The sequence below is a fragment of the Misgurnus anguillicaudatus genome, chromosome 4 (genome assembly GCF_027580225.2).
Source record: "Misgurnus anguillicaudatus chromosome 4, ASM2758022v2, whole genome shotgun sequence".
NCBI lineage: Eukaryota > Metazoa > Chordata > Actinopteri > Cypriniformes > Cobitidae > Misgurnus > Misgurnus anguillicaudatus.
Genome location: NC_073340.2, coordinates 38,117,800 through 38,131,955, shown reverse-complemented (window position 1 = coordinate 38,131,955; position 14,156 = coordinate 38,117,800). Strand labels below are relative to the sequence as shown.

The window sequence follows — 14,156 nt, the reverse complement described above, 5'->3', positions numbered from 1 at the left end:
ACATGTCATCATCATCATTCATATAATCTGCAATACAATGACCAAGGTATTTAATCTTTTTGCAGACCTCAAGACAATTATTGGCTAACATGAACACAGGAAAATTAAGCCATTTATAGATCAATAGTGTGATTGTCGATTTTGGGTAGACTGATAGTTTACGTTGGTTCAGTCCAAAATGGCGACAGCAGCGCCATCTAGCGATTGTTATCAAAACTCCAATAGCATATATTTAAAATATATTTTGGCAAATAATACTTTTTTGCCATATTGGATGTAAAATTGCCCTTTAAAAAACATTTTGAAATATATGTTAATAAATGAATATTACAAATAAGTATATTTCCAAATTCAAAAAGATATTTATTTGAGCATTACTTTCTACAAATTATAATATATTAAACTAATATATTTCTGGCATGAGAAATTTATTTTTTTGCCGTATGGGATATTTTAACCTATGACAGACACAAAACTATCAGATTATTAGTTTTGTTTTTGTCATAGCATTACATTTTACTTCACTGTCATTTAGGTGTATGATTTGAACTGTATCCATTACTATTTCCACTTAATGTAAAATATTAGTTTTTCAAATTAGCAAAATTTTAATGAACCACAGTACTGTTTGAAACCAAATTAAATCAAGGTTTGATTCCAGGGATAAAAACTAAGAAAGTCGCTTTTGATAAAAATGTAAGCAATATGTGTAAATATAAAGAAAATAGGTAATTATTCTGAACAGTTGACCATATTATTCTCATATTATTAGAGATTAGGAATTTACCACACCCATAACTCCTGTAGTTCTACTAGTAGTGCGCATTGCATATGCAGCACAAAGGTTGTGGGATTGAATTCCAAAGGAACACACATAAGCTACTGATTAAATGTAAACCTTGTGTAAAAAATGTAAAAGCATCTGCTAAATGCATAAATGTAAAATAATTTTTTAAACAAACATTGTTATACACACACTCTCACTCACAAGAAAGACAAACACAAAAAAGTGTGTAATTTAACCCAACACAAGCACTGTTCAGAACACAGAGCAGATCTCAGGAAGAAACAGCTGTGCTGAAGCACAAGGTCATAGATCTGTAAATCCCTTCGCTGTTGTACGCTAGATTAAAAACTCTCAGTTTTGATTAAGGAATCAGGGTTAGAGGATTATGGTCCAGTGAAGAAAAATGAAAGCAGTTTTAAACCCAATCCCAGAGTTCATCAAAATACAAAAACCTCAGACTGTCCTCCTAACCACAGTTTCTGTGCAAACCCTCAGTCATATGCAAACAAGTGATTTATTGGCAAACTTATATTTGTAAATATACAAGACTGTTACAGTAAAGTGATCCCAACAAAGACATGATCAAAAATCCCTGCATGTGGCAACCAAAAAGTGTCCGTAGGGTTCTCTCTTTTGTCTACTGTTTGTAAAACCATTGTGTTTGGGGTGAGAAATGTCGATTTTTTTTGTCAAATATTTTTGATATAATTGATATTTTGGTTTAATATCTACTTCAGTGACATTACAAGTGCTGTGCATTAGTGCCCAAATACCAAAATAGCAATAGACTCCATGGCGGATCCTCAAAAGAGGTGCAGATTTTCAGCTTTTACATTAACGCATTTGGCAGAAACTTATTTTTTATCAATACATTTATTACCTCTTCCCATGTGATCGAACCCACAACCTTTTAGATTGCTCTACCAATGAGCTGTAGGAACTGTGGGGCCATTGTATCACATATATAGTACATACACAAAATACACATTTCATGATATAAAGATTTCTGATATTGTATAATCTTCAATACATGAAGCTGCATGGTTAGGTCACATGTAATGCTGGTGTTAAATGAATGCATTATAAACATGTATTATTGTTTTAACTGTTTAGGTGATATTAAAAAATTAGGGCTCAAATGACATTGCTTTAAGACAAATGTTACTAACAGTCTTCAAAAACAAAGTTTCAAACAGAAAGGCGGAGACAATTAAGACAAACTTTTTAAAGGTACTGTAAAATGTGTAGCTTCTGAGCCATATGTGGCACAAAACAAAATAGCAAAAATAATGACTATATTTTCAAACAGTTTTTTAAAAAGCGTAATGTTTTATGAACCCAACCTTTAAGCGACCATCAGTCTCAGAACAGAAGAAAGTATTTAAACATCCAAAAAATGACACACAGCACCATTATGAAAACCCATAGACGACTCTTATTATATAAATTATATTAGGAAGGAATATGTCTATAAAGAAAAAAAGTCTTCAAAATCTAAATCTAATAATCTAAATGGACATGAGCTACTCTACAATACAATATCTGCTGTAATTTCTGTATCGCAAACATCAGTCCTTCTCCTTCAATATATTTTATTGACACAGTTTTCATTATTTGTTCATCTCAGAAAAGTAACCTGAAAACAAACAGGTATAAAAGGTTCTGAGCAACTTAGTAAATATTTTTGTTCGATGTCTAACAGTCGTCCCCATGTACTGTATAGCACAGCTGATATGACCATGTCATGTGACATCTCAAACCAATGTTCAGTCAGCATGTGCCTGAGCTTCGGTGGGTCGAGGAGCAAAAGTTCAAACCATCTTGTGGTGTCCAATCAGTACTTATTGTGCCATTCGCACTGTCCCACGCTCACCTCTTCGATATCTAGGTTCTTTCTGGACTTATAGATAAACTCCCCGATTGCCACAAACACAGAGAGGACGAGTCCGGCCGCCAGCACGATGAAGATTCCTCCGATGTTTTCCACTCCTAAAGCGCTGGCCTCTTTACTGTCCTCCTCCGGACAACCGTTTCCTCTCCACCACTTCTCCTTCATCATGTGAAGCTTCCCTTCCTCCTGTAACTGCAGGATGGCGATGGTCACCTTGTCTCTGTATGGGGAACCTGAGCGAGAACATCAACGGGAGGGAAAAACAATGTTTCAGTGTTGATGTCAAGTTGTACTGGTAACATACACAATCAGCATGTAAGTAAAAACTAGGGCTGTCAAAAGATGAATCACAATTAATCGCATACAAAATACAAGTTTGTGTTTGCATAATATAACATAAAAACACAGCACACACACGCACGCACGCACGCAGACACACACACACACACACATACACACACACACACACACACATTATGCAAACACACTCTTATTTTGTATGTGATTAATCCAAATTTGTCATTTGACCGCCCTAGTAAAAACTTTTAAAACAGGGGTTTTCAAACTGGGGTCCCCCGATAATTTCAGAAAAAGAATATAAAGGAAAAAAAATCTACTACATAGCCATTTCATATAAAAAATATATGGATAGAAATTTTAGAATGGGTGTTCCTTGTATAAGTTTCATCATATTTATGGGTTCTCGTCCTTGCCATCATAAAGTTTGAAAACCTCTGTTGCCTCATTTATAAAGCATGCATACGCACAGATTTGATCGTAAAATGTGCCTATGCAAAAATCCACAGCAAAGTCCATATTCTTAAAATCTGTCTTTGGCATGGAAAAGTCTTGTCACCATGTCAAGGACTGAGCAGACATACACTGCAAAAAATGACTTGGTGTTTTTGTCTTGTTTTCAATAGAAATATCTACAAATTCTTAAATTAAGATGTTTTTTCTTGACGAGCAAAATGACCAAAATAAGTTTAGTTTTTGCTTAAAACAAGCAAAAAAAATCTGCCAATGGAATAAGAAAAAAAATCTTAAATTAAATGTTTATGAAAAAAGTAAACTTATTTTAAGAATTTTTTATTCCATTGGCAGATTTTTTTGGTTGTTTTAAGCAAAAACTAGACTTATTTTTCTACACTCTGAAAAAATAATCCGTAAAAAAACGGATAATGTCCTGGCAGAAAATTACCGGTACCTTTTCCGTTATGTTTACAGACATTTCCGTTTATTAAAAAACTGAACATTCTGTAGATTTATAGAACATTGTCCGTAGATTTACAGAACATTTTCCGTAGTCTTTAGGGACACTTCAATCCGCCTATGAAACGCAACAATGGTGACAATCAACAACAAAGCTTCATGCTGGGTACCAGGATTGTAGAACACTCTTTCTTAACATTTACTCTAACCATTGTTGAGATTTGTATCTAAAGTGTTGATATCTCTGAAGCAAAAACCACAGCTGACACATTTGCAGCAATCTTATTCAATACAGTGTGTTTTTAGATTAGCATTGAGTGTCACTTTTATACATTTCAGCTCATCATTTTTATTTGATCATTTCATATTTAAATGTTAGGCAGCATAACATAAAAACAACCAAGCTTATATGACATCATAGACATTTCTCCTTCCTCAAGCAACAAGCAAGTTGCATTTGCTACAAGCAAAAACACTATTGCAATGCTAAAAGAGCAGAGTCAGTTCTGTGAAGGTCAAGGGCCAAAAGCCTAACTAAAGGGAACACTAATCTCCATAGTGGTGACTTCAAATGAATCAATCTAAAACAAACACAAACTGTAGATTTAATGTGATAAATGTTGTGGTAAATATCCATTTGACTTACACGTCACGTCAGAAAGAAGATTTGTCTACTAAATCACATGTGTGGATGCTAGAATAGTTGAACACTTGTATCTTGTTCTGACAGCATTTGTTTAGAAGTTAAACATCATCCATGTTAGAAAATAACTCTGCAAGCAACTTGTAATTTTAGGTTTCAAACAGAGATGGTGATAGAGAGGCAAAAGTGAAAGATTGCAGCAGGGGTTATTGCACCCATAATGCAACATGTTATTAAAAAAACAGAAATGCCTGTAAAACATAAATACGGAAAATTCCTTCATATTTACACAGTACTTTGTCCGTTTTTTTTACGGATTTTTTTAGACTGTAGGTCATTTTGCTCATCTTAATTTAAGATTTTATTGATATTTTTACTGAAAACAAGAAAAAAAAAACACTACGTAAGAAAGTTTCAAGAAAAGATTTTCAAGAAAAAAATGTCTTAGTATTTTTGTTTTCAGTAAAAATGTAAAAAAAAAAATCTTAAATGAAGATGCTTTTTCTTGATGAGCAAAACGACCCAAGAAAATAAGTCTAGTTTTGAGACCAAAAATATCAAATTTAAATGATTTTGTGCATAAAACAACAAAAAAAATTGCCAATGGGGTAAGCAAATTTTTCTTGAATTTAGTGCTTAAGAACAATTTTCAAGATTTTGCTGCTTACCCCATTGGCAGATTTTTTTTTGCTTGATTTATGCACAAAATCATTTAAATTGGATATTTTTGGTCTGACAACTAGACTTATTTTCTTGGGTCGTTTTGCCCATCAAGACAAAGTATCTTAATTTAAGAATTTTTAGATATTTTTACTGAAAACAAAAATACTTTTTTTTCTTGAAAATAATTTTTTGCAGTGTAGGCATTGTTTAAAGGCGGAGATCTGAAACTGCTCAGCTGCGCACAAGTTCAAGATCATTTGCGATTTATGGATTTCACATTTGAAAGAAAGGGGCGTTTTCTGTGCGTTCGTTCCTTCTATGAATCACATGCACGCATTTTTGATAAATGATCATAAGATCAAATGTAGGCCCCTAGTGTGCAGACTTGTATTTTAAAATAACGCTTTTAATTGATTTATCTAAAGTTAAACATTCAATAACTATAATAAAGGTGATGTCGGTGGATTTGGAGGAAGTGGTCATTAATAACCAAAGATCTGTATCTTTGTTAACACTACATGTCAATTGAAAATACAATATGAAGATCTGTTACTGTATAAAAAAAATTTAATCAGCGTACCAATAGGAGTGCCCACACCGTAACCCTTAGAGTCTATGAGTCCTCCGATCTGTGTGAGGTTACAGTTTCTCTGACTGATGTATTCAATGCTGGTGGACTCCATCAGTAGAGCGTCGTCGGTGGTTAACACACGCTGGATTCCCTCTCTGTTATTCTTCACCAGCGCTGTGTTCTTCCTACTGCTCATGAATGCCCACATCTTCTCATAGGTGGAGATCTTTGATTTCTGGGAAAGATAGAGTAGGATATATTTTATAATATACATCAAATTACATACGCATTCAAATGTTTAAATGTCTTTTGTGTTTTAATTTTATATGAAGATAATCTAATATATGTATTTTGGATCAGGTGTGTTGTTTAACCTTAAAGAAAGTCATTGTGGAGCCGTCGCGCACAGCGCCGTACTCTATCTTGGTCTGCTTGGCCAGATCATCGGCTGAGTCTATAGGTGAGTCCATTCTCTCCACTGTGAGGAAGGCGGCCAGGTTAGCTGTGTAGGATGAGATGATGATGAGGGTGAAGAACCACCAGATGCCTCCAACGATCCTGGTGGACAAAGCCTTGGGCATCAGCTCAGATCCTATCCATGAGAAATATTCAAATAGTATAAGCAAACAAACACATGTTAGCATAACAATTTCTGAAATTCATTATAGTGTGAAATTAATTTTAATTTGGATTAAATCATTACAAAACTGAAGTCTTGAATAAACAAAGGAATGTATAAACAAAAACAGAGGAATATTTGCTTTACTTTTTTGAGATATTCGCTTTAGACTTTCATATTCTTTCTTATGTTCCACTTCAACAGCTGCCAGACAGTTTGCTTTATAAAATAATCACACACCTTGCTGCATAAGAGCTCCAACCCCAAACCAGACACTGTTGATTAAAGTGAAGTTGTTCTCGACAACATCAGAATCTGGGTTGCAAGGATGAGGGTTGTACCATTCATATGGTGTAAACCTGCAGACGGACACAAAAATATATGTATTTTTACATATACATAGTATAAACTCACCTAAAGGATTATTAGGAACACCATACTAATACTGTGTTTGACCCCCTTTCGCCTTCAGAACTACGTGGCATTGATTCAACAAGGTGCTGAAAGCATTCTTTAGAAATGTTAGCCTATATTAATAGGATAGCATCTTGCAGCTGATGGAGATTTGTGGGATGCACATCCCGGGCACGAAACTCCCGTTCCACCACATCCCAAAGATGCTCTATTGGGTTGAGATCTGGTGACTGTGGGGGCCATTTTAGTACAGTGAACTCATTGTCATCTTCAAGAAACCAATTTGAAATGATTGGAGCTTTGTGACATGATGCATTATCCTGCTGGAAGTAGCTATCAGAGGATGAGTACATGGTGGTCATAAAGGAATGGACATGGTCAGAATCAATGCTCAGGTAGGCTGTGGCATTTAAACAATGCCCACTTGGCACTAAGGGGCCTAAAGTGTGCCAAGAAAACATCCCCCACACCATTACACCACCACCACAGCCTGCACAGTGGTTACAAGGCATGATGGATCCATGTTCTCATTCTGTTTATGGCAAATTCTGACTCTACCATCTGAATGTCTCAACAGAAATCGAGACTCATCAGACCAGACAACATTTTTCCAGACTTCAACTGTCCAATTTTGGTGAGCTTGTGCAAATGGTAGCCTCTTTTTGCTATTTGTAGTGGAGATGAGTGGTACCTGGTGGGGTCTTCTGCTGTTGAAGCCCATCCGCCTCAAGGTTGTGCGTGTTGTGGCTTCACAAATGCTTTGCTGCATACCTCAGTTGTTACGAGTGTTTATTTCAGTCAAAGTTGCTCTTCTATCAGCTTGAATCAGTCGGCCCATTCTTCTCTGACCTCTAGCATCAACAAGTCATTTTCACCCACAGGACTGCCGCATACTGGATGTTTTTCCCTTTTCACACCATTCTTTGTAAACCCTAGAAATGGCTGTGTGTGAAAATCCCAGTAACTGAGCAGATTGTGAAATACTCAGACCGGCCCGTCTGGCACCAACAACCATGCCACGCTCAAAATTGCTTAAATCACCTTTCTTTCCCATTCTGATGTTCAGTTTGGAGTTCAGGAGATTGTCTTGACCAGGACCACACCCCTAAATGCATTGAAGCTATTGCCATGTGATTGGTTGGTTAGTTAATTGCATTAATGAGAAATTGAACAGGTGTTCCTAATAATCCTTTAGGTGAGTGTATATTGTTTCAAATAACAAGTGTCTAACAAATTAACCAGTAAGCAAAACAAAATAAGAGAGCGCTGCTCTTCAAGGAAAGTCATTTTTCTTTGAACCAAAGTGCACCAATGAATCATGCACAACAGAGCCAAAAATATGCATTAATAAAACCAGACATCGATTTTGACTTTATAAGCACAAATACAACCATAAAAAGTTAAAGCAGACGAGTGAGTCAGAAAACCTTTGCCATGTATGAAATGGCCAAGTTTTTTTGAACTACTGCCATTCTGCTGCGAATGCACTTAAACTTGCCAAAATGCTGGGCAGCAAAACAAGAGCCAATTACCAGCAATCATGCGTGACATAATCGAAAGAGTTATGTGTGCAGAAAGTGGCTGAACTGAATCCAAAAGGTCTCAATAGGTTCAAAATAGATTTTACCTGGCAATGACGAAGAGCACGCAGCTGACCCCGAGACAGGCCAACAGCACATACATCCAGATGTCCGGAGAGAGAGGATTTAGGAATGAGAAAACTCCTGGGTTGGTGCCGTTAGGTTTGTGGTAGAGAATAGAGATTCCCAAAGTCATGAAAGGCTTGGAAAAATCAATGACTTTCTCTCTCACATAAGTGATGGTAAGTGGAGCCACAGCCAAATCTGCCACCTAGAAATAAACCAGCGGGAGATTTGACTCATTAGTGTCGTTCAAAGCTTAATTAATAAGAACTTAACTCATAAACACCCAATGAAATGTCATATGTGTACTTATGTGTTGGAAAGTTTATTTTACACTGCAAAAAAAATGACTTTCTTACTTAGTATTTTTGTCTTGTTTTCAGTAAAAATATCTAAAAATTCTTAGATTAAGATGTATTTTCTTGATGAGCAAAATGACCTAGGAAAAGAAGTCTAGTTTTTAGACCAACGTATCAAATTTAAGCAAAATTTTCCTTAAAACAAGCAAAAAAAAAAAAAAATCTGCCAATGGAATAAGAAAAAAAAATTCTTTAATTGTTTATGAAAAAAGTAAACTAATTTCAAGAAATTCCATTGGCAGATTTAGTTTTTGCTTATTTTAAGCACTAATTTACTTAAAGTTTATATTTTTTGTCTAAAAACTAGACTTATTTTCCTAGGTCATTTTGCTCATCAAGAAAATACATCTTAAAGGCGCTTTAAGCGAATCTGTGTGACGTCACTTTTTGTTGATGTTTGAACTGTTTTCAAACAAACGAAGCGTAGCTAACTCCTCCCCCTCCCCTTCCGTGCTTTCGTGAACGCACACGACCCCCACCCCCAAATCCTTCTTGTGGTTTATTGGCTGGAACACTTTTTTATGGTTTCTGTTTGTAGGTTTGGCCACTTTGTTTTTATTGCAGTTTGTGGAGCCTAGGCTGTCTACAGAGATCGCGTTTTTTTAGATTGATCAGCGGACAGGCAGCAAGCAGATAGTGAGGAGATGTTTGCTGTATGTAACAAAAAATGTTTTATGGTCTAACACGCGTGAATTCGCTTAGAGCACCTTTAATCTAAGAAATTTTAGATATTTTTACTAAATACAAGACAAAAATACTAAGTAAGAAAGACATTTTTTGCAGTGTAAAGCAAAGTCTGACGTCACACGCCAAAACTTCCGGTTCCAAATGCTCCATCAGATTTCTTAAAGGGGACATTTCACAAGACGATTTTAAGATCAAATAAATGTGTACGTATGTGAAGTTTTAGCTCAAAATATCATATAGATAATTTATTATAGCATGTTAAAATTGCTACTTTGTAGGTGTGAGCAAAAATGTGCTTTTTTGGGTGTGTCCTTTAAAATGCAAATGAGCTGATCTCTACACTAAATGGCAGTGCCGTGGTTGGATAGTGCAGATTAAGGGGCGGTATTATTTCAATTATTTTAGCCAAATTTCAATGACCAATTTTTTCACATGCTTGCAGAGAATGGTTTACCAAAACTAAGTAACTGGGTTGATTTTTTTCACATTTTCTAGGTTGATAGAAGCAAAAAGTCGGACTTAACAAATAACAGTCAGATCTCAGACTTACATGATCTATCAGTTCCCTGACCATCCCATTCCACTCTCCTTTATCATTCTGTGCTCCGTATTTTCCATCAGTCACAAGTTTGACCTCATATGAAAAGCCCAGGATGTTGGAAAGCTCTTTCAGCAGGTCCAGACAGTAGCCTTCAAACCGATCGTTTCCATAAAGAGGCTTATCAGACTTCTTATACATCACATATGGGTTTTCCAGAAGGCAACAATATTCCTGATATATAAGTTCCAGAAGTAGATTATTTTGTTCATACTGTTTGCATACTATTCATCTATTAATTCTTACCAGAATTGTTGTGACGATGAGCGTCCGGTTGGCCATGGAGTCTGACACATTGATGTTTTTGTCTTTGTTGCTGTCTGTCAAGTTAAGGCCTGTGTTTGAGTTCCACACACCGATCTAAACAAGTGTGATAACAAATAGTTCAGTGTGATAGCTTAGTTTATAATAGTTTAGTTTTGATGGTAGTCGATTCTACCAAGCCCCAAAGGTGACATTGGAGTAAAGAAAATCAAAAGTTTAGTTTCATGTGCTCAGCCGAAACCTTCATGTGCAGAATTTTTTTTTAAAGTTTAGTTTTGCATGCTCACGTGAAACTATTGTGTGCGCACGTGAAAGATAAAGTTTCACATGCGCACGCGTTAGTTTCACGTGAGCATGTGTTAGTTTCATGTGCGCACGTGAAACTAAACTTTATTTAATTTTTTCTCCATGTCCCCTTAGGGGCTCCGTACGATTCAACTGTATCGATAAAATGTTATTTAAAGCTGAAGTGTGTGATAACTGCATACTTCTGCATAACAGTTTTGTATGTATTTTACGAGGTGGGTATTAATCTGCACAATGACATCTGTAAGTTTTTTTTATGATTTGCTTTGTACGATTTCCCCTGTGATGTTTGGGTTAGGTATCATTATTGTATATTTTATAATAATCGTACGTTTATGTCGATTCACCATACGAATTCACATAAAGTAGCAAATTCGTAAAATACATACAAATTCCTGTAAGATCAGACTACAAAAATAAATATTCCTCTTCCAAGCATGATCATTGGTTGTCAGGATGCTCAATTATGAAGTGTTTACACTTACGAATATAAAGTGTGTACATATACGAATATCTACAGTTGTATTGTCTATCCATATTCAGTTGGGAAAGTAGTTTAAAGCAGTGGTTCTCAACTTTTTCTCAACTTCGTGTCCCCCCAAATTAATTTGTTTTCTGTGGTTTAATTACACAAATTTTATGATACATTTATGTATTTAATAAAATGTCATAAAAATGGCCCACCGGCACCATCTTGTAGCCCCCAGTTTGAGAACCACTGATTTAAAGTCACAAAAATTACACATGTCATGTCTACCAACCAAGGCAAAAGGAAAACTAGACAATAGACGTATTAGGGTAACAAGGAAAAATGTAAACACTTGCAATACTCAATAAAGCAATGCACACAAGCATACTTCCTGGGGGGGGGGGGTGGGGGGGGGGGGGGGGGGGGGGGGGGGGGGGGGGGGGGGGGGGGGGGGGGGGGGGGGGGGGGGTGGGGGGGGGGGGGGGGGGGGGGGGGGGGGGGGGGGGGGGGGGGGGGGGGGGGGGGGGGGGGGGGGGGGGGGGGGGGGGGGGGGGGGGGGGGGGGGTGGGGGGGGGGGGGGGTGGGGGGGGGGGGGGGGGGGGGGGGGGGGGGGGGGGGGGGGGGGGGGGTGGGGTGGGGGGGGGGGGGGGGGGGGGGGGGTGGGGGGGGGGGGGGGGGGGGGGGGGGGGGGGTGGGGGGGGGGGGGGGGGGGGGGGGGGGGGGGGGGGGGGGGCGGGTGGGGGGGGGCGCGGGGGGGGGGGGGGGGGGGGGGGGGGTGGGGGGGGGGGGGGGTGGGGGGGTGTGTGGGGGGTGGGGGGGGGGGGTGGGGGGGGGGTGGGGTGGGGGGGGGGGGGGGGGGGGGGGGGGGGGGGTGGGGGGGGGGGGGGGTGGGGGGAGGCAGTCGCCAGGGTCCGGAGCTCCCTCGGCAACAATGTTCTGCTGCGCTGCGGGACCATCGGAGTGCCCATCCCGGAGCTGTCCTGGTCACGAGTAGATGGCAAACCACTGAATGCCACTGGTAAGTTTGGTAAGAAATTATCCCATCTCAAACACTGTTGTTTGTAATAGTTATGTTAGATATCAAATGTAGAAATTTAATATGTTGGCTTTCAGTTCAACAGGAAATTTCAAAAGAGGGCATCATCTGGTCCATTCTAAGTGTTCCTGCTGTTTCATACCGAGATTCAGGAAAATATGTCTGCAGAGCCTCCAACTTTGTTGGGAGTGCAGACGCCATCATCTCACTTGTCATTTCGGACACGTGGCAAATAAATGAAATCGGCAAGAAAAACCACGGCAAGAAGAGTGGCGGATTCGTGCGTGCAGCGTATCAGGAGAAACTCATCGCCAGATACGTGCCACCACCCACAACATCAGTGGCGGTGCCCATCATTAAACCCTTCAATGGACCAAAAGCAACAGCTTCCATCCAGATCGAAAGCTACAGCATCTCTGATGAGGCTTCAGAGGTGAAGGGCGGGGCATCTACTGCAGCTGCCGCTGTGCCGGATGACAGCCCAACCGAGCTGGAGAAAGATGTGCTGAGTAACCTCGATGCTAATGCCTCTTCCCTTCAGCAAGGCCCAGAGCGCAGAGTGGTCCGCTCAGTTAAAGTTATCGGCGACACAGACCACGCCGTGTCGCTGAACTGGAGGGCACCCACCGCAACCAACACCACATCATTTAGCGTCCTGTACGCCGTGTTTGGCGAGAGAGACATGCGCCGCATTAATGTTGGGCCAGGAAAAAATCGCATCACAATCGAAGGGCTGGTGCCCAAAACCAAATACATAGCATGTGTGTGCGTGAAAGGTCTCATTCCCAAGAAGGAGCAATGTGTGATTTTCTCAACGGATGAAGCCGCCAGTGCCAGTGGCACGCAAAAGCTCATTAATGTTGTCGTGATCACAGTTGCCTGCGTCATCGCGGTTCCCCTGACGCTTATCGTGTGCTGTGGGGCGCTAAAGAGGAGACTACAAAAACTGATGGGCAGAAAGTCCAAAGACATTCAAGATTCATACGTGACGTTTGAAACTCTTTCTCCAGGCACTAAAGCTAAAGGACTGGAGGGAGAGTATCTGACCAGACTTAACCAGGATGAATCCAACCGCCTGCTGTCCACTCGTTCTAGCGTGGATTCAGAGGCTACGGCCAGGACGGAGGGGCAACCCAATGAATACTTCTGCTGATGGACACATTTCTCCTCACAGCTGTGATGGACACACACTGTTCCTACTGCGCTCTTGGCATGGGCTAAAGGAGACGTAATTAATATGTGTTTTTAAGCATCAATGCATATCAGTGTCCTCTGCCATGACAGGATACAAACCACATTTAGTTAAAATTCAGTCTTAAAAAGGGACAAAAATGTAATACAAGAATGAATGAATGTCCTCTTTTGTCCTCTTGCGCTGTTTAAATATCATTTCCATAAATACTCTTGTCAGCGTGAGAATTTTAAAATTGGCCCTGTACATGGTTTCTAATTCTTCATTTTTCTCACATTAATTCTATTTAAAATCTATCATATTAGGTGTATGTGAATGTGTCTGTAATATATTTGTGTTGGAAAATATGACCAAGTAAAAACTTTTTATATGGTCCTTGGTTCCTGAATGCTTCATCTCTATTTATATAAAAAAATTAAATGCAACGGCTTTGTTGTGGATTTCTCAAAAACAGAAACTTTTTAAGGGATAGTTCACCCAAAAATGAAATTGTTAAATCTCTCTCTCACACTCTCTTATGTTGTTACAAATCTGTATATATGTCTTTGTTCTGATGAACACAAAGGAAGATATTCTGAGGAATGTTTGTAACGAAACTGTTCATGAGCCCCTTTCACCTCCATAGTATTCTTTTTCCTACTATGGAAGTGAATGGGGCTCATGATCGGTTTGGTACCCATCATTCCTTAAATTTTTTTCCTACAAAGAAAATTTTCTTTGTCAGCAGCCTCTTAGTCCATTCCTGTGAAGGCTTCGAGAGACATTAATCCCAGACTTGGTTAAATCATTCATTAGTGTCTTG

General features: G+C 39.1%; 2 protein-coding genes and 1 pseudogene across 2 annotated transcripts; 1 reads left to right on the top strand and 2 right to left on the bottom strand.

The window, feature by feature from the left end:
- The window catches only part of LOC141363751 (uncharacterized), a 118,989-nt pseudogene that overhangs the window by 31,025 nt on the left and 73,808 nt on the right, over positions 1-14,156 (bottom strand).
- LOC141363752 (glutamate receptor ionotropic, kainate 1-like) lies at positions 1,283-11,350 on the bottom strand. Its single transcript, XM_073867318.1, has 8 exons — positions 11,342-11,350; positions 10,334-10,447; positions 10,040-10,261; positions 8,428-8,651; positions 6,627-6,745; positions 6,142-6,359; positions 5,777-6,002; positions 1,283-2,911 (listed from the first exon to the last, which is right to left on the bottom strand). Exons 1-8 carry the CDS (start codon positions 11,348-11,350, stop codon positions 2,622-2,624), a joined length of 1,422 nt encoding a protein of 473 aa, XP_073723419.1. The 3' UTR covers positions 1,283-2,621.
- Positions 12,018-13,728, top strand: LOC129420321 (leucine-rich repeat, immunoglobulin-like domain and transmembrane domain-containing protein 1; the record flags this gene model as incomplete). Its single annotated transcript, XM_073867317.1, has 2 exons — positions 12,018-12,144; positions 12,240-13,728. Coding segments are annotated over 2 exons (1,203 nt in total), but the record flags the coding sequence as incomplete, so codon positions are not given.

Excerpts from the sequence above, each read along its gene's own strand:
- LOC141363752 (XM_073867318.1), bottom strand. Across the intron at positions 6,746-8,427 it reads GTGCTCTTCGTCATTGCCAG|GTTTACACCATATGAATGGT; the intron begins GTAAAATCTATT and ends GTCCGTCTGCAG. Across the intron at positions 6,003-6,141 it reads CCACAATGACTTTCTTTAAG|AAATCAAAGATCTCCACCTA; the intron begins GTTAAACAACAC and ends TATCTTTCCCAG.